This window comes from Plectropomus leopardus, chromosome 2 (genome assembly GCF_008729295.1).
Source record: "Plectropomus leopardus isolate mb chromosome 2, YSFRI_Pleo_2.0, whole genome shotgun sequence".
Taxonomy (NCBI): domain Eukaryota; kingdom Metazoa; phylum Chordata; class Actinopteri; order Perciformes; family Serranidae; genus Plectropomus; species Plectropomus leopardus.
The window spans coordinates 29,707,902-29,732,506 of NC_056464.1; the positions used below are offsets into that span (position 1 = coordinate 29,707,902).

The following is a 24,605-nucleotide window of genomic DNA, read 5'->3' on the forward strand; positions in this document are numbered from 1 at the left end:
GGGTTCAAGGTTTAAATACTTGTGAAAGGCGGCTGAAAGCGGCTCAAGAAAAGTGATGTTGCTCCAGGTTTCAAAGGGTTCAGGAGCTCCCTAAGTTTCAAAAGGTGATACGATTTTATTTTTTCTAAGTTTGTAAATTATCAAATTAAAACCAAACATTATATGTCATAAATTAAAAATGCCTACAAAAAGTCATTGGTGGAAAAATAACTATTTAAAGCACCAATAGCACCACAGCTTTCTGTCTTTAGTTTTATTTACTTTAGATCCAGTTCTTTGAAAATACTTGTAGTCTTTCTCGTAGAGGCTTTTTTTTAAATATTATTTGAAAGAAGACTTTAAGGATTGTGGTCAATCCTTTACTTGAACTCTCTTAACCAGAGAGCTGATGTGATAGCTGAAGGCAATTTTTCTTTCTAAATGAAGCAATTCATCTGGCTGTGAAAAGCTTAGTTTTTAATTTGAAGCTTTGTAAATTATTTAGACAAAAAAAAGGTAGAAGTAAGGGGAGGAAAGCCATTATTACTATAATCAGGATTCTGTGCAGGAATACTTTTGAAAATTAATTTTCCCACATTTTTTAACTGTAAAATCATTCATGAAACATGCCTTGAGCTTGTTAGGAATGAGCTTTGTTTCCCCCTCTACAATGAAAATGTTTCCAAGCCTGGTTTGTTCGGTATTAAATCAGTTGTGTACATTAAACAGGGACCAAGGTCAGGTATATTTTCAGTATATATTTTTAGAAATGTAGATTATATTTTATTAACTTATTCATGCCCACTGTTTTGTGTACAGTTTTTTTAATTGTCAAACAAAAATCTTGTGATTTGCTCGTTTTGATAATTTTTCACCCTAAATTATGTTAAATGGAGATGTGTGGTTATGTGTGTGTGTTGTGCAACAGTTAGGGGAGTTAGAAGGAGTCACGCCCTGATCCACCAGCCTCTGAACCGACCAAACGTAACGCTTCTTTTACAGAGTGAAGTCATTGTCTCACCTTCCTCCTCATCACCTGCACTTCTTGTATAGCTCGCCCGTCTCCTGTCAGATTTGTGCTGTTAGTATACGACATATCTTGTGTTTGCACCAACGCTTGCTAGATTCATGTTCAAGCTACCCATCCGAGTGTCTTGCAGTGAAAATGTGTTCAATCTAAAATGTTGAACCGAGACATTCCTGTGATAAGAAAGGACATAACTGAATGGTTCCTCAAGTCAGTACACAACAGGAGCCTCACATCCACTTTGCTGCTTTGTTTATTTGAAATCTCGCTTCACTGTAATGAACATTTTTCTACGCCGCTTATTTGGTTTTGCATCTTACTGGGGAACTCCAGTAGTTTCCACCCTGGACCCTTATTTTCAAGCCATATTTTTCTGTTTTTGTTTCTAAGTGATTAGTGGGAACAACATTTTTTTTCCAGTATTGAGAGAGCCGCAGCCAGAGTTTGGGAAACAGGCTGACATGTAAACGCTCAGGGCAGGTTCACCATGTCAATCATATCGGCTAAAAGTGCTTGTTTTTGCCACTGACAGGCTTAGATTGTGATTTAAAGTGTCTGACAACTTCACAGAAAACACCACAGAGAAATGAAATGTGTTGCTTTTTACTGTTTATTTGGTTTCCAGGCCTTGCTAAAAATGTCTTATTCTAAAATCTTGTGGACTTTTCACATTGTCAAAATCAGCTTAATATTCAGCCATGACATTGAAAGTATTTTAGATAAGAGAAAGATGCGCTATCTAGGGCTACCTCTTGAAAGTCAGAGACTCAAATCATCAGTCGGAGACCTTCAGTCGACTGAGATTACTTCAAGTCAAGCAGCTGCGGCGACATGGCCTCTGTACATGGGGTGCCCACTTTACCATATAAGCTACGGGGCACCCGAGCAATGTTTGTGCAATGTACCTGTAGGGAGGTTTTGGTCCCCATATTTTGCTGCAGAGTGAGTGCTCTTGACTTTCATGCTACTCTTTGCAGCTGCAGACATGCAGGCAGCAGCACGGAGGGAGAGAGAAGACTGCACCATACGGTGGAGAAGTGTTGAATTTACATCTCACAGCAAGCTAATGTAGAAGGTAGATTTATGACACAGTGTCGGCAAAAAATGTGCTTTTGCAATCTGTCGTTTACACCATTAGCTTGTTTACTATATTACGTGAATGCCACCATTACACTGAACGTCCCACAGAGCGTGTTCAGACTTTAAAACTTTGTATGGAAACAAAACAAACCGTCAAATATTCTTATTGAAAAGCCAAATCAAAAAGTCTTCACGGCACTCCTCTCTTCAATTCTCGTTCGTTTCCACCATTTTCTGTCTAGCGAGATTTAATCACAAGTACAGAAAAATGCTTAATTTCCCTGTAAGGACCTTTCCATAATGGTGTCAACAATCTAAGCATGTCAGTCATAAATGCAACAACTTTAAATTCAATAGACATGGTGCTCCTGCCCCAAATATTTTTGCTTCCCTCAGTCACGTGGACACAAAAACATGGGGAAATAGAGTCCTGGTTAAAAATACAGGAGTTCCCTTTTAAATAACCGGACAGGATATTACAGATGAAGTATAAGTTAAAAAAACGCAAACCTAGACCCTTTTCTAAATCATGACATACTTCCTCGTAGTTTTGTATATACTGAAACACACAAATAATCACTGCCAGAAAATTGGCTAAGCTGGCATCTGTGGGATGAGATCTACACTAAAATATATATATTTTTAAATCATTCCTATATTTTATTGACCTCTCACATTTTTCTTATAGGTCGGTGTTTCTTCTTGTGTTTAAAAACCTGTATCATGACGCAAATCAAACCCAGTCCAACAGTGAAGGGGCTGGGTGTGTGTGTGTGTGTGTGTGTGTGTGTGTGTGTGTGAGAGAGTTTTGATCTGTTTTCTGCTTTCTGTTTAATTATTTGTGTGTAATTTAGTGTGTTAATTCAGTACATTCCTATATTATTTATGGTTCTGTTGTGATTGTAACAAGTGTATATACCATTCATATACACATTCTATAAATATATATATAAATATATATGAACCAACCAATATGATCAGTGTTTGTCAACGGTGGTCCTGTACATATTTAGATTTTTTTTGTTTGTTGTCCATCATGTGGAGGGATGTTAAGTTATGGCCATTTGATTGAAGCTGCATGTTCTGGCATGCTGAGCTGAGCTGGAGACTGAATGTTGATCACTGGTTTGTGGCGATTATAGTTTCACTGTTCGCCGTACTGTCACTCTGCTCTGGTAGCGCTCACACTGCCAGCTGCACGACTCACGTCTTTGACCAAGTTTTTCCTCCTTTTTTGATCCACTCTGCACTAGTATTTACTCCTTAAAAGGTGATAAGGGTTGTTTTTGTTGTTTGATTGTAAACAAGAAGATGCTGTAAGGAAATAATGTTCAGTTTGTTTCTCACTGGGATGTATGATTTTGTTTCACTCATGTTGGTACTCAAAGGTGTTTTCGTTGAGTATTTAGGCCTAAATGTTTTTTTGCTTTCTGCTTTTGGTCTGTTGCAAAGTGCCTTCCAAATACTGATTGTGCACAGCAGTGGATTAAAAAAGGTCCTCTTTTCTAAAGGTTAAGAATTGTACAGAGTGACTTGCATTGACACTTTTGTATAAAAACACACACAGAAAAATGTACAATATGTTAACTTGGTATTTTATCATCGTACTCAACAAGATTGCTCTTAAGACATGTGAGCTACATGTTTTGTTATAACGTCTTTGGACATATTTCAATATAAGCATACTTTTCTATAGATATTTGTTTTTGTACTCTGTTATTGAGTCTCATCTCCCTTGTTGGTACAGAGATGAGCATCAAATAAATTGCAATTGAAAAAGCTCATAACTTTCTCCTGTAGTTATTACTGGTGAAAAAATTAAACAATCAATCTATCCAGACCTGGACTGGACATTGGGAGCAATTTTACAACTGCTCCTCTACTAGTGGTTGAATGGAAACAAGTACATTTACTCAAGTGATGTACTTGAATGGACACTTCACCCACAATATTACAATTTATATGTCAGTTGGTAATGTCGTGTGATCTTGAATCGGTGAAGAAACTTGTTTTTCTAATGATCCTCCATTGAAAAGGGCGCACATTTTAATTCACTGACTGGAGACCACGTTTTAACCCTAGAAACCTGAGAAAAATTGCTTTATTTCTTTCAAAAACATGGGAAGAAGGCAATGAGCAAGGAAAGAAGAGATGTCCTAAAAATGAGCACGAAATTAGTAAAAAAGTACAAGGAAATTACATGGAAATTTGTAAAATAAAAATAAATAAATAACAAATAAAATGTAAGAAAAAAGTGAAAGAACGCTTAAAAATTATAATAATTTTGTAACATAATTTTAAATATGTAATTATGATCATTAGATATATAACTTTTCCCTAGCTTTTTTTAAAAAATAATGCCCTATATAAGCAGGTTTCTTTAAGTTTTTACCAAGTTGCTAAATCCCTTTTTTCTCATGTTTCGGAAATGAATCCAAAATTCAAAGCTTTAGATATGTGTGAAAGGCATCTGAAAGCAGTAAAAGAAAAGTGATAATGCTCCTGGTTTCAAAGGGTTGACAACAGAAAAACTATTTTAAAACAAACACCTGTTTACAAACTCATATCTTGTGCAGTATAATCAAAGTCTCGTTTATCCAGTCATATGCTCAGTTACTCACAAACACATGCATTTTTGCTAAAAACAAACAAACAAAAAAACTTAGTATTCAAGTCTTGCTTTGATAAGTTTGATAAGTTTCGGTTCAGTTCTACATATTATTTTAATGAAATGCATGTATTTGAGTAACACTTGAGCTTTTACTGTACTTACTAATACTTTAATTCTTTTATCCAGATTAAAATGTTTTCTTTCTGACATTTTATATAGTTGAAAAACATGTTTTTGCCAGCCCAATTTTCAGAGAATTAGAGGAATTAACAGTAATTCCTGAGTTGCTTGGTGCATCTCCTCTTCCCTTTACCATTCTGAATTTAGGGCAGAATAACAGAGACCCAACAACAAATATCAAATTAGATTGTAGACATTTTTTTGAGTACATAGTACTACATCTTAAATTGTTCCTAAACAATTGCATGCAAAAGACTAGAACAAAAAGGTCAAAAGAAAATTTCATACACACTTTATTTGCCACATTTTCACTACAAAACAAGAGTCAGTATTAAAATGTAGCTGACAAATTATTATTTTCCACGTTAATATATTTACAGACTTCACATTTTTAGTTAGCGTTTTTGCTCTAATTTAAATATACTTAATAATCTCAAACTAATAGGTTATACAAACAAGAAAACAACGAAATGCATGATTGTTTCTTGAAGTATGGTTTCATATAGTTTATAGTGTTAAACTGAGAAGTTCATACTCCAAATAATGTTGATGCAAAAAGTTGATAAATAATACCAAAAAAAAAAAACATATTAAAATTTAGTTGCAAGATCAATGTCAGTCCTTTCCATGTCAGCGTCCCTGTTCTTGTAGTTCAGTTTGTTGAAGCTCTCCATAATCTCTACCATTGTCTTCCCTTTAGTCTCTGGGATAAAATATAGCAGAAATCCTGCACTGAAAATGCTGTAAGCGACGAAAATCAGGAAGCAGAACTGCCCGAGTCCTTCCTGCATGGACACACAGAGTGTGAAATGATAAAGCAGCTGACATAGAGATTTAATGCATATGGATTAACTGAGGTAAAACATGATACACAGCAGATATCTCACCACTATATAGCCAAACAACATCCCCACGAGGAACATGCTGAGCCAGTTTACTGTCCCACTGATCACATACGCAGACGGACGCCAGGCTTGTAGGAAGAGGTCAGCAGGGAGAGCCATGGACACTCCAGCTTTAACAACATCAAAGACATTTGATAAAAATTGATAAATAAAGGCAAAATATTTCACTTTTGAGGTGAAGAAGCAACAGAAAACTCACAAGGGCCAAGTCCATAGATGCAGATGATACAAAAGATCAGGGCGATGTTCACATACGGGATCCATGGATTCAGATTCTGTATGAAAAGAGAAATATTTATTAATCCTCTACAACAGTGATTACTGTCAGGGGCCACAATTCCTCACATACATCATTTCACCTGACGCATACACAATAAAATCTCTCACATGTATTGTTTTACCTTACACATTCACACAAACGCCTCCCACACACACTTTATTAAAGCACTCATATTCACTTTTGAAACACAAGAATCTCAGTCATGTGAGAGGCTGTTTTGTGTGTGTACAAGATCAAATAGTGTATATTGTTATTGTTGGGCGCAAACCTCGTATCTCTACATTTCACTATTTTCTTTTTTTTCATAAATTATCTCGATTGGTCCCCCAATATGTTTTTTGTGGGTTTTACCATTTCTAAACCAATGAAGTGTATTTAAAAAAGCTTGTGACAATCCTGGTATCTCCATTAGATCCTTTTAAAAACACACATAAGGTCACATAGTGTATGTGAGAGTTTTTATTGTGTATGTGTAAGGTAATTTATGGGATGTGAGAGGCGATTGTGTGAACGTGTAAGGTAAAATAATGCATGTGAGAGGTTTTACTATGTATGTGTAAGGTAAGATATCATATGTGAGAGACAAAAATTCAAATTTATCCTACACGGCTCCTGATAAATCTCTGCGGACGATCTCGCCAACACTCGTCATCTCACACTTAAACAATCTAGGTTGATAAATGCCACTACAGGTAAAAGGGAACATATGTATCTTTGATTTTTGGGTGAACTGTCCCTTTAAAGATATAGATAATTTCTTTACAACACAGCACAGGGTGGGACAATGATGCATTGTTGAAGTGTATTTACCTTGATGGACAGCATGACAGTAAGTACGATCATGGTGACACCCATCATTAGATAGCCGTAACCCATCAGCTTCTTTCTGCCGGCGCGATCTATCAAGAACGACTGAGACAACAGAAATGTCAGATAAAGTCAATATAGTCAATTCTTTGGGAGGAAAAAACAAACATCAGGCACTCGTGCATGGAGAACAGACAAAATGCAGTTGAATAAGGTTTGCCTTTATTTAGTACCTGGCTATTTGCTCAAAAACACTGACCGGTTTTAACTCTAACTTTACTTAACTTTAACTCTTAACTTGAAAGTGAGTGGACGAGGGCAGTGGATCACAATGAGAGGCATGTAAAGCATCACACGCCTCCACAAGTGCTCAAAGAATGATTTTGCATAGAAATGGGAAGTAACTAAACAAATATTTAAAATACATTAAATTTAATTTAATTAAATGTTTTTATGTATTTTTGACTATCATTTTGTCTTATTTTAATAATTCACTGAACACTTGTGGTGGTGAAAGTCCTTGAGCACACCACGAACTCGTTTACACAAGTTTGACTCAATTTTTCATCACGCAGGACATCTACAGTGCATCTAACTAATTAACAATTCTCAATATAAATACATATATTTAATGAATTTATGTACACATTTATATCAGGCCTTTACGTGTGTGTGTTTTACTGCAGGACAATGAAGTGATTGCTTCTGAATGGTCAAAATGACAAAACAAGAACGCATTTATTAAAGCTTATTTTTTTGAACATATTATAATACTGAGTACCATGCCACCTTGACAGGTCGTGTACAGTATAGCAAAGGTCTGTAAACTGAACTCTTTTTCATTTTAAACTTTTCATGCCCCTTGGAAGTATGGAAGCCAGTAGAGGCAAATGAGAAAATAATCATCCATTATCTAATCTGTATTAATGGCTTAAAAACAGGTGGGAAAAAAGTTTTGCCTGGATTATATATATATATATATATATATATAAAAGAACTTTTAAAAATCTGTTATGAGTCATAAACACAGGAGAGAAAACAACTGAGACCACCTTTTGCTTTTTAAATAGGTAACCAGAGTATTTTTTTCTCATTTCCCTCTCGGGGTTTCCAAATAAAAGAGATACTTACACACAGTGACACGGTGATGAGCTCTGTTGCTCCAAGACCAATAGCCAAGTAATGCATCTGGTCCTCTGGCACTCCTGATTCACGGAAGATGTCAAAGGCGTAGAAATACAGCTGAATGAGATAATGAAATGTGTTAGTGGCCATTAAACTAGATGAAGCAGAAAAATGGACATGTGAAACTGAACTCAATATATCCCAACTGGTCCAGCCACTGGTTCCAGATTTTTGTCTTAGTCATTACTTCAAGGTCCTAGGTCATAAGAGAAATGATCACATGTTCAATTTTATTTGACAAATTATAAGTAACATGTGGGCTTAAAACCCAATTAAATAAAACATATTTCAAGAATTAAGTGCAATTAGTTAAAACCAGGGGCATTTGTGGCTTTTGACATTGAGGGCTTAGCCCAGACCTTTGTAGGAAAAAAATCAACAATTTATTTATTTTCTTATTTACTGAAAAAAAAAGTTTATTTTAAAAATTTGGGAAATTGAGAAAAAAAACAACAACTTTTCCTTATTTTTCATTTTTTAATTTTTAGCATCTGTGGTGATTTTTTTTTTTTTTTTAATGGTGAATTTCTTTTCACTCTAAAACTTTTTTGGCAATTCATTTTTCTCTACAAATTGTTTTTCCTAACCGCAAGCCCACCAAAATGAAAACTTCATGCATTTTTCCCCAAGTCACTCAGGGAGGCTCAAGGAAAAATATTTGTTGCTTTGGGGAAGGTAAAAAAAAATGTAAAAAATAAAATAAAATACACATACAGCCAGTTTTTTCATGAACTTTTGGACTGCTACCCACCATTTGGGAGCCATTGGTATATTCTTGTATATATTATAAAGGGGAAAGCTGAGATGAACGTACAGCGTTGATGCCACAGAACTGAACTCCAGCACAGGGGATGACCAGAGTCAGCAGCTGCCATCTCACACAGCGAGAGCAGAGGACGTCCTTTACAGTCTTGGCCTTCTCTCCCTGAGAGCTCTCTCTCTCTTTCTGCATGTCGTCCAGCTCCAGCTTCACGTTTTCCTCCTGCCACAGCCACTGCAAGGCTTTTACACACACACACACACACACACATACACATCCTGGATCATCATGGAGGTTTAATAGTGTGGTTTGGTAACATGTCTGTGCTTGACCTGAATGTATCAGGTGGACACTAGGACCCAGGCACAGTTTGGCCAGTCTGGGTGAAAACACCTGAACTGTTTAAACGCTCATGGAGCACAGGTGTGTCGGCCTCATTCCTGATCTGTGAGCACTGCCGAGCACATGCTCTCCTGGTGAGCCAAACAGACTTTGTATTTTAAGTAGACATTTTACTGTTAAAGTGAATCAGGGGTGCAAACACACCCTGTGCAACTGGATTTTTGTTGAAATATTGAATTTGTTGTAAAGAAAAATGTGCTAGGAACACTGCCTGATAAAATACTTGCTCTTGAATTGCAATTACGTTGGCTTCCTACGCTGCCAAATGGATAGTTCATCTATTCTGAGGCTCTTTTATGAATTATATCAAACATATGGTTTAGTTTCAGCTGTTTAACTTCAACAGCTAATCTTCAACAAGTAATAATCCAACTTGCTTCATTTCTACAGGCCCTATATGTGTCATAGTATCTGATAACATTATTATGTGCTATCTGCAGTTTGTTCTTATGCTTTTGGGGAAGCCCACTATACCATGCAGCACAAGCATAGTCGAAATGGCCCTTTGAAACTTGAGAAAACTGGCTTGGAACATGGGAAGAAGGCAATGAGCAAATTAAGAAATGGCCCAAAATTGACATGATATCAGTAAAATATTAAAAGAAAATTACATTAAAATAAGCGCAAGAAAAAAAAATCCAGGCAATTTCCTTGTCAACTGTTACTTATTTCTTACAATTTGTGGGACCTTTCTCATCAAGTTGCTTTTTGACTCTCATTGAAAGAAATCAAACCAATTTGATCAGATTTCAAAGGTTTAAATTCTTGTGAACGGCATTTGAAAACACAAGAAAAGGGATGCTGATTCATGTTTCAGAGGGTTAAAGAAGAAACTAACATTTTTTTCACTTTAATATCAAGACATTTTGTGTAAAGATATAAAAACTTAACTTTTTTTTCAGTTTTAGAAAAGACTGTTGCTGCAATTTTCTTCCCATGAGACACATTAGTCAAAAGAGACTCCAACATATTTGACATCGTTTTTAGATTCAATAATATTTCCTTCACATTATACCTCACAGTTCGGAAATTGTATCAGGGGGCTGTGGGCCCCCCAGCCACCCTTTGGCGGCGCCACTGGTCCGCTCACCTTTTTTGCTGCCTTCAGTGTCTCCTTTGTCAATGTAAAGGTATCGAGGTGCCTCGGGGAAGAAAAGCAGCGTCACAAACTGCAGGATGGCAGGAACACCACTAACAGCTAAGAGATACGGCCACATGTCCTCTGTGCCCATCATCTCCCTAAACAGGAGTGTAAAACAAAAAAAATCTGTTAAGTGAGAAAGGTTTATACATCACCATGCACTGCTCGTCCAGACTAATTAGTAAGACGTTTACAAGTTACTGTAGACTGGAACAGGTGTTTGATCGTGTCTGGAGAGAACAGCTGTAAATGCTTAACTTGTAACTTGGCCTTCTTCATGAGTTAGTGAATACAATGTTTTGTTCTCTCTGTAGTCTGTTTTTAAAATGTTTTTGTCAGAAATTGTAAAATGCCAACAGTCAGTTCTTACTTGATGCCAATTATTTGGCCCATGATTTTTCCAAATCCGATGAAGATCGAGCCTGTGAGAGTCATAAACCCTCTGAGTTTCTTTGGAGAACTCTCCCCGAGATACATGAGGTGTACACTCAAGCCAAGACCTGTGGAGAAAGACAAGATTAATAATAATAATAAAAATAATCATAATCATAATCATAATCATTAATAATAATAATCATAATAATACACTTTATTTGTATAGCACCTTTCTTACAAGAATTGCACCCCAACGTGCTTTACAACAAAGAAATTTTGATGAGTGCTTCACATGAAAAGACACAGAGAACATAAAGACATAATAAAACCTGCATATAAAATACAATGAAGAGGAAATTTGAGATCAAGAGAAAAGAGAAAAAAATGTAAAAGGTAACACACACAGCAGGTCATCAGAACATACCAACATTATATATCCATAGAGAAATCTTCCCAGCAGAATCATCTCAAAAGACTCGGCCATGCGACTGAAGACCATGAGAAGAGCAGCGACAACAGCCACAACATTGTTGATCAAAAGAGCTTTTTTCCTGCAAAAGGAATGAAAAGAAAAGTTTTTGCAATGCTTACATAATTTACCTTTTATGTTGTAGGCGGCCCACTTAATGCTGACCCGCAGCACCTGTTTCTTTGAAAAGAAGACCCCACAAGCTGCAACATCTGAGGCTGAAATATGAAGTGAACGAATAAGTGCCCAAAAACTACAGTTCCTCTAACGGCCACTTGAGGCTGGCTCCAGAAGTGAGTCAATCCCCACAGATGTCTGTGTTAAAGTGTCCAACTTACAGCAGAAATACACACGTTTACAGCCTGGTACAAAACACGGGTTTTGGTCTCTGAATTGTCTGTTCATAACAACTGTATCTGGGGTGAATTTTCATCATATAATTTAGCCTAGTGTTTAACCCTTTGAAACCTGGATTCGATATGACTTGTCTGTGTTCAGAACCCTTTGAATCCTGAGCAATTGGCTCGCTTTCTTTTGAAATATAGGAAAAAAGGCAATGAGTAACTTGACAAGAAATGTTCTACATATTGCAAGAAATTAGTACATTTAGAAAATTATTTTTTTTAAAAAGCTTGGGAAAAATCTATGATGAACCTAATAACATATTTTAAAATATTTTTAGGTATATTTCTTGCACTTTTATAAACAATTTTTTTATTTACTAATTTTAAAAAAAATTGGGTAGTTTCCTCCTCATTGGAACTCATTGCCTTCTTCCATGTTTTTGAATGAAATAAAGCCAATTTGCTCAGGTTTCAAAATGTCTAAAGTAATTTAGGCTTAAAGTTTGGCTTAGGCCTAAATATTTGCACTTTTGTGCATATATTTTTTACATGTGACAAACATATGTTTTTCTCACATGATTGCCAGATTATTCTGATTGACTTTAAATGTAATTTATTGTGATAAACTTTTGTGTTTTTTCTCATGATATTCAGATTTCTCTGATTGACTCTAGGAACTGTAAGTTTTTATCTGAAATGACCAAAACCTGAAAATTATTAAGTTAAATATCATATAAATAGTACCAACAATACTTTATTAGTCTTTTTTCCCTTGAAACAATTAGCTTTTATTTTTAGAATCAATGTATTTTCAACTTTTGTAGCAGGAAAAAGTCCCTGGGGTCTGGCCAGCACATTACAACAAAGGTTCACTAAAGGTTGTTGTTTTAGAGAGGCCGAAACAAGACATGTCATGTCAGCAAGTAATCGTTGAGTAATTGCTATCAATTAACAACCATATCTAACCTAACACATGTCTTTTTAGAATATGTAACCACTGTGTGTTTGTGTGTGTGTGTCTCTCACCGGCCGTAAGTGACAGGAAGGCTGCCGCTGTGAATGGCCCCGGCCCAGGCTCCAAGACTCAGCACAGCCACGATGAAGGACCAGATAAGCTGGTTGGTGGAGTCGTCCACAGGAGCTCCGTACCTCAACAACCAGGTGTGATTCACGAAACTCTGAACATGCTGCAGAGAGGTCACAGAGGTCACAGAGGTCACAGAGGTCACGGAGGTCACAGAGGTCACAGGGCCTCTACACACTCTTTACAGTGGTCTTATGATTGTCAATCATGGCTGTTGTGATCAATGACCTGTGATGACTCTGATTTAATTAGAAATGTTCTTCACATCTGTCATCATTTATTTTGGATGAATTTGATATTTTTCAGCCAGTTTGCTGACTTAACCCTTCGAAACCTGAGAAACTTGGTGTGATTTCTTTAAAAAAAAACACGTGAGAGGGCAATGAGCAACTTAAACAAGAAATAACACAGAAATTGGCAAGAGATTAGAAAGAATTTACAATAAATACCTCAAAATAAGCAAAAGTAAAAAACAAACAAACAAACAACAACAAAGAAAATGTTAAAATAAAGCAAATGAAAGTGCTAAAAAAACGATACAGTTTTTTTCCCTGTGGAATTATTTTGAATAGATCATTAAGACAACTAGAAAAATAGATTTCTCTTTACCTTTATTTTGGGTGTAACATCCCACCCCATCACTGCATTTTTATAACAAATGCAATAAAACTATATATATTATTAAAATACCATTTAAGTGAGAATCCAAGCATCAAAATAGAAAGCTCTATACATTTTTTAAAAACTTTTTAAAAAAAAAAAATAAATAAATAAAATAAATAAAATAATAATAATAATAATAAATAAATAAATAATAATAATAATAATAATAATAATAATAATAATAATGCCAATTTTATCTTTCATTTGAAGCAATAAGAAACATAATTCTGGCGCTATGACGCCACAACAAAAACAAAACAAAAAAACCTGACAGAACCATGTTAATACTGACTGTGTTAAATGATCATGCTCAGGTCTGTCACAAGAGTGGCTGCATGTAGCTTCCTCTGAAGGGAAGAAAATATGACCTGAGGTCTCCATCGAGCACACACCACAGGAAGAACGAAGAAGGGAAACAAACTGTGTAAAGTGAGAGGGTTGTGCTCCAGTTCACACTGCAAACTTTAAAGTTTTTATTTATCCTTTGCATCAAACTAAGTGAACTCTTACCACTGCTGGAGAAGCGATGACAGAAACTTGAATCCCATACTGAAACGACCCCCCGATTCCCAGCACCAGCGACAGCAGATAAAGCCTCCAGTACTGCAGCTGAAATGTAAAGAGGAAGTCAAATATTATAGAATATCTTTGCTCTTTTAATCAGACATATAAATCATACAATGAGACTATAAAATAAGATGTTTTATTAGATTTACCTGCATAAAAAAGTTCAAATTAGCTCCATGCTGAACACATACAACAATCAAATGCTATGAGTAGTGTGGTATGTAATTATAAACAAGTAATTTCACATTTGATACCTTAGGTACATTTGCCAATAATGCTTAGGTGCTTGAGTGAAATGTTCCCAGCAGGACTTTTTAGGAAGCATTTTCATTTTGCAGAATTTATACTTTTACTTTAATAGTCTGAATACATCTTTGACAGTCTTTTGTTACTTTGGTGCATAAACTTCTACTGAAATGTCTCATAAATAAAAACTGGTTTGGAAGTTTTTTGAAAAACTGGAGCTCATAGGCAGTGTTGAAATTAAACACATATTTACTAAGTACTGTACTTAGGTACCAATTTGATGTTTTTGTTGTGAGTATTTCCACTTTATGCCACTTTATGCTTCTGCTCCACTACATCTCAGAGGCAAATATTGTACTTTTTACTCCAATATGATTGTTTAATAGCTTTAGTTATTCAATACCTTTCAATTTAAGGTTTTTCTCTCTCGCTGACGTCTAGTTTAAATATGTAGTTTTGTCCCCAGAAAGCGACTGCTAGATTTCTTTTTGAAAATACCTCATTTTGTCACCAGAAAGTGGCTGCTAGTGTCTTGGCATCTTCTTAAAAATACCCAGTTTTTTGAAGTTCTTTTACTTTTCATATTTGAAGTAAATTTTGCTGATTACATACTTTTACTCAAGTAAAAAGAGTTTGAGTGCATTTTTTTTTCTTTTAACTGATTATTTTTACTGTGTGGTACTGGTACTTTTACTGAAGTTAAGGATCTGAGTATTTTTTCCACCTCTGATTACAGTGAAAAAGAAACTTTTTCCACAAACAGCACTGTAATGTAACAATATTCACTTACTTTTCCTGATGCACCATCCATTTTTTTGTGCTGGCTCCCTGGACGCTGGCTGCAGCAGCAGGAGATGAGCAGTTTATATTAAAGATAAGATTACACATTAGTAGACTGTAGTTTCCCATTCATGTTGTTAGAGCAAGATTTGTCATGTCTTCACATGCGTCTATGTCCATGGGACGTCCACATGGTTCAGCCTGGCCTGTCTGGTTGATCCCTGTGATTGTTCCGAGCCAGTAGATTCTGCCCACTGTGTTAAATATTACTGGGAGGGATTTATCTCAAAGAAGTAAAACAACACATGAGCAAAAACATTAATATAACATGAGGAAAACAGCCAAAAAAGGACGGTCAGGTTGGGTGTGTAGATATATGTATATATTCAAACTCACATGCAGCTCGTACATTGTACATCATTAGTAATCCTGTGTAAGTGCAGTACATGTACACATTAAAGAGGCACTACACTGTTTTTACACTTTAAGATCAGATTACTTATTGAGGGAAGTAAAACTCATCCTGTGATTTAAAAAAAAAGAAACATTATGTCCCCTGTGACCGTGGAGCAGGGAGCAGCAGCTTTGATAAGGGCTATCCTCAAATCAGGTGGACTCCTTTTGATCTCATTTGTTCTGATTTATAATGGAGTAATTTATTAAACAGCTGCGGAAAAATGTGAATTTGGTTTGCGGCTGTAAACTGTGTGTAAAGTGATTTACATTTGCTTATCTATCTATCTATCTATCTATCTATCTATCTATCTATCTATCCATATACATATATATTTGTGTGTGTGTTATTTGTGTGTAGGTATATGTGTATATACATGTATATATGTATATATTAACAATTTACCGAATTCCTCTTGCATTAACGTCAGGCAGATCAGGCAGAATAACATTTTTTTTCCTCTGCATTTGAAGTAGATCATCTGACTTTATTACTTGACCAAAAAGGTCAAAAAATTGTCCCTATCCCTGAGTAATTTATGTTAGTTCATGTTTTTTCTCTCCTTCAATTTTGGTTATTGTAAAATTGGTCCTAAATCTAATTTAATGTACCTAATGTGGCATTAAAAATGTCTTAGAAAGACTTCAAAATAACATTAATATAAAGATGAATTATTGTTGCAGTTGTAATCAGAGTGAATGTATGCTAACAAACATTTTTAAAAATAAATAATAACTTTACCGTCCTGTTTTGTCAATTTGCACTCTAGCAAAAAAATGTATTTGATGTGCTTTTATTGGTGTTTTAGGTATATTTATTTTTTTAAAGTAAAACTGAAAAGCAATGTTAATACAACATTCTTTTATTGGCTCAGAGTTGTATCAATCAAACAATGGTCAAGATTCAACATAAACAATTGCACATATTCCACTCATGTAAAAGTAGTTGATTTCAGTCATTACTCAACACATAAACACTCAACATCATAGGACCTTTTTTTTTTAACTAATAAGGGTTGCACATCAGTGCATGCAGTATATATTTAATATAGTGCAAGTTACTCCTTTGTTTCTGTCGAATTACCCCCTCTTTGATTTGGTCCGTCATCTGCCACACAGCAAAGGCTTCAGTCCTCTGTAGGTCATTTAACAGGAGACCCTTATAAGCACCTTTGACCTTTGACCTCCAAAATGAGAGGATTAAGCAAGGACATAGTTTAACATAATTTTTACTAACTTGTTACATAGATCAATGGTTCCTAACTGGTCCAGCCACTGGGTCCAAATTTCTTCATTTGTTCCTTGTTCACACATAATTTGACACAGAAATATTTGACAAAATGAAATACACAGGTGGGCTTAAAACATAGCGAAATAAAACATATTGAATAAAGTGAAGTTAAAGTTCTATTGAATATAGAATAAAGTGCAATTACTTAAAATTATGGGTGTTTCAAGCATTTGCGGTCATTGGGGGCTTAACCCAGACCCTTAAAGGAAAAAAAAAACAGCAGTTGTTTTTTTTTAAATAGAAAACAGGCATTTTTTTAAAGAGGCTTTTTAAATTTTTTGGGGTAATTTTTCAAAACTTAAAGCATTTTTTAAAAACTTTTTTCTTTTTTTAATTTTGGGTGATTTTTGGTCGGCCAAAATAACATTTTATCATTGATACCTTTTATTACAGCCAGAAACTTTAAAAACTTAAGAAAAAATATTTGTCACTTTGGGGAGGGTCATATAAAACAAAACGAAACAAACAGACAGCCAATTTTTCATAAACTTGACATGGTTGCGACCTACTTTTGGACCACTGCCCACCAGTTGGGAACCACTGACATAGATGAAAATTGTATTTTAAGAAAGGGAACAAAAATTACGGTATATAAATAAAATGTATTACTGTTTATTTGCTAGGCTGTAATGTTTTATTTCACTTATTAATTCATTTATTTACCTAAAAACATCTTTATGTGTTTTCAGAGGTAGCAGAAGACTCATCCACGGCCGGTTTACAGTAGATTTAATTACTGTTGTCACAGAATAATTAGTGACACAAAGTAGCAAAACATAAGTGCAACATGTGAAGATGTCAAAGATAATTCCTTTAGATTCTCTTAATAGAAAACAAACTCAAGATAAAGGAGTAAAAATAGTTTCTTTCATTGATGTTAAAGTGACACTCCCACATTCGTGACGTTTTCCAGCTCACGCTGATCAGGTCAAACTGAGGCGCACAGAGGATGCGACCGCGTTTGTTTCAGGCGAAAAAGTCTGTCTACAAGGCTGTGGAGTGACACACTTCACCGAGCTGATACTGAGCTTTAGTTTGCTTCTCGTCCTGCCCTTTGAAGTTGAGCTTGTGAAATTCACTTGTGATGACTGAAAGAGATTTCCCCTTCGTCTCAGGCAGAAACAGGCCGATGTACAGCGCAGACAGCAGGCAGATCGCCCCGAAAGGCACAAAGCAGTACTCACTCAACCCGCTCTGTGAGAGAAAGACAACAGAGAGCAATCAGACGAATGTAAGGCGAGATATAAATGACCACTGAAATGTCTGTGTGCTTCAAAAACTCCAGAGGTGGAATGTAACTATGTACATTTACTCAAGTACTTACGTACAAATTTGAGGTACCTTTACTTGTGTATTTTCTTTTCATTTTAGAGGGAAATATTGTACTTTTACTTCACTACAGTTATCTAAAAGCTTTAGTTACTAGTTACTTTAAAAATCATGTTTTTTTCAATAAAAGAGGAGTGCATAAAATACAATGTTTTGTTCCAAATTACACTACAGTTTATACAGCTCAAATGATTAGTCGGTTATTGAATAACCTGTTCAACATAAAATTAATATGCAATTATTTTGATAACTATATAAGTCATTTTCTTGTTGTTTTTTCTCTCTCTTTTTTTGTTGTATTGTTTTACTTTTTTAATTGGGTACATTGGCAACTGTTGTCATCCCCCTCTTTTTAATAGTAATGAACTTTTGGGTGTTATTCCCTGAATAGGGTTCTTTGGTAATGATTCTTTTAAAAAAAAGTCTTTAAAAACAAAAGTTTAAGATTTGGGTTTTTTTTTTAAATTTATTACTTATAATTGTACGTTTACCTCTCAGCTTTTCATACTTTAAGTACATTTTGTTCTGATTAAACTTACTTACTTTTACCTGAGTAACATTTTTAAGGCAGGACTTTACTTTGAACAGTGTGGTACCAGTACTTTTAGTTAAGTAAAAGAACTGAATATTGTCTGCATGTTTCCTGTTCTTGTATATATATGCAGGATTACAAACGCATTTATATTATCAGGAATGAATGAACTTCACTCAGTAGGACCAGAGCTAACACCATGAGCATCCCAAATAATGGCCCTGATTTCCTCAGTTTCAGACTCTGGGAGGCACTGTAGGGTGTTTTTTTTTCTTTCTTTTTTTCCCGTGCTATTTCTAAGAAGTCTCCTGCATTTTAAAGTACCTGAAAGCTTGAAGTCGCCAGCTTATTTGGAAAAATCCCTCCCTCTTCTCATGCCAAGTTGTTAAAAGATGTTATGTTTAATTTAAAACTAGAAACAACTACTATAAAAACAGTTTTTAGCATTTCTTCATGGCGAGGCTGAGAAAGAACACCAACCCAAAACCAGACTGATATAAATATTGCCTTAGTTTGTTCTTATTAATAAAGTTGTAGGTGTGTGTACACCTTGTTTCAAATTAAACGGACTGACCACTAGAAATGGAAAGATCATTCCTGTGATGAAAAGGTTAAGCCACATCATGGAGCCAGCGATCATGTAGGCTGCAGGCCGAGCGGTCTGATTAAAGATCTCTGTGGGCAGAACGCCCGTCACTCCAGCTGGAAAAAAAACAGAACATATTGATCAGCGATAACTTCATCACGTCAGCCTTAGAAATATAAAGGGGAGACAAAAAAATCACGCACTGATCATTTTGGAACTATTTTTCTTCCTTAACATGTTTTCTTTTCAGATGAGAGGAAAGAAAATGACCAAATTACACATTTAGGTTTTTTATTTGATTTCACAAGAATAAATTTCTTAATTTAAGTAATTAGCAGTGGACGTTTCATGGTGACATCTATTAGTTAAAAATTTGACCCTGTTTACCTGTAGTGTCTCCCCTTAATATAAATGTTACAGCCTGATCCATATTGGATTTTTGGTGTTTGGTATCATATGATAAGCAGTAAGTTGCTTTATGAAAAAATGATCAACATGTACTAAAGTTATAAAACAAACCTACATAACTGCATGATAGCAGTTTATTTAAGTACATTTATTACAGTGTAAGACGGGAATATCCAAAGGCCACGTTTAGATATATATGTATGTAATACAGTTTAACAGCAACACAAATTAAATCCTCCACACAGTTAAATCAACTCTTCTCTAAAACCGTCAGGAAATAAGTTGAGCTTTTTAACCTTCATGAAGGAAGAATTCATTGCAGGACTATTATATTACTGCATTGATTTTGACAGATAAGAGTATAGATCAACTGAAATGTGCGCTGAAGAGACAACTTGAGTTTTTACACAAATGTAAACAGCTGTAGAGATGTGCATTGAGCAGATGTGCTTGTGGCTCATTTAGATGTTAAATAACGCTCATTCATGCGAGTATCTGTTCTGTTCTGTACATTTATCATTCAGAAAGTTCACTGCAGCAGTGAAGACTTCAGGTGAGAAAATGACAAACTATTTGGAGGATGTATTACTGAAATATAAGGAACAAAATGTCGTGATAGTTTTTTAGTGAAACATTTAACTGCTCTTTCTTGAAGTTTATGTTTATGCTCATTTCAATAATGCATCATGAGACAACATTTAAAACTGTAGAAAGTCTCCAAAAAAGTTAAACTGACCTGGTCCCATGCCGAAGCTGAGGATGTAGGTGAAGATGCAGGTCATGCTCAGGTACGGCATCCAGGATACATAGTGCTGTTTGCATATGAGGAGGAAAGTAAAATATACAGGGTGAGCAACTTACCAGCAGGAAGAAAAAAAGACAGATCACATACTAATTATCAGAATCCGGCTTGATTAACACATTTTTAATCATTAATTGGTAATTTTGAGCACCCGATCCTTTGTTCACATCTGTCGTCACAGGTGTTGTGAATGGAGAGCACAGTTTGCGGCGGATATTCAGGTTTTATTGAAATGCTGCTGCTGCTCCAGAAGAAGAAACTGATTTTTTTCTCAGTTTTTAGTTGCTGTGACTGGAAATACACAAGTTCAGCTATAATACTACTTTGAGATGGAATTGTGATTATATTACTCATTCATAGTGTTCTGTTTTTTATTACAATGCTACACTGAGTGGATTTGAGAGCAATTTTTAAAAGACATTTTAGCTTGTTTACTTGGTTATTTAAAAATAAAACAAATGTCGCGCTAAGTGGAATTGTGGTGAGCGTCATACAAAAGTTCTTTGTTTACTTTGTTATTAAATAAGTGGATACATTTTGAACATTTTTGGCTGCATGGGCCAATAAGCAACTTTCATCTGAATGAATGGGGTCCTGCCTCCAGCGCTGTAATCAGTTTTATTTATACATCCATGATATTTAGCAACAAAGTCCACCTAGCAAAGGAAGGTTAAGGTGATGGACTGGTCAAATAAACACAGGACTTTGAACCAGGAGACTGGGGTTTGTGTCCATGCGGTGTCAATGTTATTTTATATACCGTATGTCACAACATGCCCTCATAAATATCAGGTGTAACTTTTCATAAGACATCATACAAACCATTGTATGAGGACACACTGATTTACAATACCTCAAAATACAGAGCAATTGTGAAGACAACAGCCCAGATGGTCATGAGGATGTATCCGCCCATCAGCATGAATCTCCGACCTTTACGCTCTATCAGCAGATTCTGAAAACACCAAAATATGGAAATTATCTTATATACAAAGTTAAATTATATAAAAAACTATTTGGAGGAAAAACTAATAGGAAAACGTATTTCCTTCCAAAACTTTACAGTAAGGTACATTAAGTCCACAGCAGCAACCCATGAACAAATACAAACCAGAAACTTCCTGTTGATAATATTAATATACAGCAAATCACACTTGTAATATGATTTTGTGAATTATATTGTTTCTGGCTTATATAATTTCTGAATTTGATGGTGATCATTTCCAGTACAAACACACAAGTTTCCTCTCAGTTTTTCTGTTTGGTTGGTAGTTCAGTGGAAAATTATCTGAAAGTAGTACGAAAAAGAAAAGTAAAATAAAATGAAAATGATAAACATATTTAAATGATACTAATAATAAAACTACCTTTTTAAAAAGCTTGAGAACCATAAGAACTGGTTCACATAAATAAGAAAAATATCTAGAAAGCAATATAATAATAATAATCTTTACATTTTTCTCTAACCTAATTTTAAATGTATGATTATAATAAATATAGCTTTCTAGATATTTTCCCTATTTATGTGAAACATTTCTAATGATTCTCAAACTTTTTTAAAAGCTAATTTTCAGTTCATTTCTTGTCTTTCTTGTCATTTTTTGGCAAACTGCAGAACATTTCATGTAGAGTTTCTGATTGCTTTCATTCCTTTTTTTGGACAGAAATCAAACCAATGTTCGAAGGGTTCAAAGGTTTAAATGCAAGTGAAAGTCGTCCGATTGCAGCAAAAGAAAACTGATGTCGATCTAGGTTTCATAGGGTTAACAATGCGTTACATGATGGCTGGCAGGAAAATGTGTTAAAATTACGTGCTGGCAACATTAAACAGTTCCAATGCAAAGTTTATTATTAAAGTTTTTTTGTTAATGTTATCAATGTTGTGAAACAGTCGCAGTTTAGTTATGTTTGGGTAAAGAAAAACGCTGGGTTCAATTTGGGAAAAGATTGTGGTTTTGGTTAAAATGACAACATGCAGGACGCAAGTGCTGTAAACTTACAGACTTTGCGTAGTTATGTAAACTGTGTAAAGTCACGTAATTATATTGACTTTTGGTTTCACACAGGACATGAACAGCACTCTCCTGGTTGAAAGTCCATGTTTGTTTGACCCATCCACCTTTACTCCTGTCTGCAGACGTTATCGCTCTTTATACTTAATTTGTGTGTCGTCCGCGTCAAAAGATCCTCAGTGACTTTGCATTGGCATTGTTTTCATGTTGTCGGGACATAAATTGAACACATTTCGTACCCACCACCACACAATTCCTAAAGGGTTTCTGTCCTTTTCTTGTATTTTCATGAGACCTGGCTGTGACATCATATGTTAAAGTGTTCTCAACACTGTGAAATAAAGTGTCAAACCTGTTGTATTCACGGTGCAAGGGGCAGCTCTAAGTCCTTTAGTATGTGTTAAAACTTTCAGAGGAATTCAAACAACAGTCTCCCTTTGCCTCTAGCTGCTTACATAACATGCGCTTTAGTGACGGATACTTACACACATAATACAGGCTGTGAATTCACATGTGCCAGTGCCAATTGTGATATATTGGATTTTATCAGCAGATATTCCAGCCTCTTTGAAAACATACGATGCATAGAAGTAAATCTGTAAAAGATGGAGCACAAGAAAACATTAAAGTGCTGCAGAGCATCATCACAAGTACTTCAGCTATTAATAAGTGGATTAAGCCAGCATTTTGTACAAAGGGTAACAATGTTAATACCCTGCCGCCCTCCCTAAAACTGCCAAGCATGTGGTTAAAAGCCTTGAAACAGACTTGTTAGTCAGCATTTTCTGATGAGAGAGGAACTTGTACCAGCTCTGAAAATTTCATTTTAGACCCAGTTATTAACTCCCACATAGGAAATGACAAAGAGACAATAAAGCCTTTTAATACAATGGTTCCCAACTGGTCCAGCCACTGGGTCCAGATTTCTCGTTAGTCATTAGCTCAAGGTCCGCACAAAAATTACCACACATTCAATTTTATTTGCCAAAATAAAAATAATGTGAGCTTAAAACACACTGAAATAAAACATATTGCAAGAATTAAGTGCAATTAGTTAAAACCAGGGAAGTTTTTTAGGACTTGATTACAACGGGGGCTTAGCCTGACCTTTTGTAGGAAACACTCCACCATTTTTAAAAAAGAAAACAGGTATATTTCTTTAAAAAAATAAATAAATAAAAACCTTTTAAAAAAACTTTTATTTTAATTTTTTTCCTTATAAAATCATTAAAAGCTTTCCAAACCGCAGGCCCACCAAAATAAAAATCACCAAAATAACACCATTTATCTTAGCCAGAAAGTTGGACCCGCAACCCACTTTTGGACAGCACTCCACCAATTGGGAACCACTGTTTTAGTACATAATGCACGTTAAAAACAATAAACTGTCTTCATGCATTATTCGGTGCACATTACAGCAAGATGCCTCATCACCAGTATGTATTATTAACACGACCTGCGGGAACGTAAAGAACCCTCAACACGACACAAACGGCTCACTGATGGATCATCTCAAATTTCTAATCAACTTTCTGACCTGGCAGAGACCGAAAGAACATCAGATACTGTTACTGTAGCTCAGTATCAGTAACACTGATCCTCGTGGGTTATATGTCAGTATATTCTATGGACACCACACTACACGTTCGGAGACACACAGCGTACTACTTCACCATTCTCTTCTGCTCACCGAGTCATTACCGCAGAGCTGCATGGCACTGCTGATGATCATGACGGAGATGAGCTGCCAGCGTACTGAGCGATCTGTGAAAAGCTCCCAGGGTCGACGAGGCCTCAAGCCTTTGGTTTCAGCCTGTTCCTGCAGGATCTCATCGAGCTCACTGCTCTGGACCTCACAGCCTCGCAGCCGTCTCAAAGCTGACCAAGAAAAAAAAAATACAAAACTTAAACTAATGGTTCCTAACTGGTCCAGCCACACTGGGTCCAGATTTCTCTTTAGTCATTAGTTTATGGTCAGCACATAAGAGAAGTTACCATGTAAATAACATGTGGGCTTAAAACCCAATGAAATAAAACATNCTAACTGGTCCAGCCACACTGGGTCCAGATTTCTCTTTAGTCATTAGTTTATGGTCAGCACATAAGAGAAGTTACCATGTAAATAACATGTGGGCTTAAAACCCAATGAAATAAAACATATTGCAAGAATTAAGAGTAATTAGTTAAAACCAGGGGCGTTTCTAGCATGTGAAGATATTGGGGGCTTAGACCAGACCTTTGTGGGAACCCCCTCTAAAAAATTTTTTTTAAAAGAAAACAGGCATGTTTAAAATGCAGCTAAATTTT

At 35.5% G+C, this 24,605-nt stretch overlaps 2 protein-coding genes across 2 annotated transcripts in view; both read right to left on the reverse strand.

Annotated features, from left to right (window-relative positions):
• Positions 1-5,467: 5,467 nt before the first annotated feature.
• On the reverse strand, positions 5,468-14,916 carry LOC121958924 (solute carrier family 2, facilitated glucose transporter member 11-like). The gene is made up of 12 exons (XM_042508109.1): positions 14,896-14,916; positions 13,803-13,901; positions 12,572-12,732; positions 11,167-11,283; positions 10,728-10,865; positions 10,307-10,455; positions 8,869-9,056; positions 8,001-8,111; positions 6,873-6,974; positions 5,982-6,057; positions 5,765-5,892; positions 5,468-5,662 (listed from the first exon to the last, which is right to left on the reverse strand). Exons 1-12 carry the CDS (start codon positions 14,914-14,916, stop codon positions 5,468-5,470), a joined length of 1,485 nt encoding a protein of 494 aa, XP_042364043.1.
• Positions 14,917-17,613: 2,697 nt separating this feature from the next.
• The window catches only part of LOC121957978 (solute carrier family 2, facilitated glucose transporter member 11-like), a 16,793-nt gene continuing 9,801 nt past the window's right edge, over positions 17,614-24,605 (reverse strand). Inside the window, exons 2-7 of the mRNA XM_042506814.1 lie at positions 23,989-24,176; positions 22,784-22,894; positions 21,140-21,241; positions 20,221-20,296; positions 19,065-19,192; positions 17,614-17,823 (exon numbers count right to left, since the gene is read on the reverse strand). Coding sequence (XP_042362748.1) covers positions 17,614-17,823; positions 19,065-19,192; positions 20,221-20,296; positions 21,140-21,241; positions 22,784-22,894; positions 23,989-24,176 — 815 coding nt within the window. The remainder of the gene's footprint in view (positions 17,824-19,064; positions 19,193-20,220; positions 20,297-21,139; positions 21,242-22,783; positions 22,895-23,988; positions 24,177-24,605) is intronic.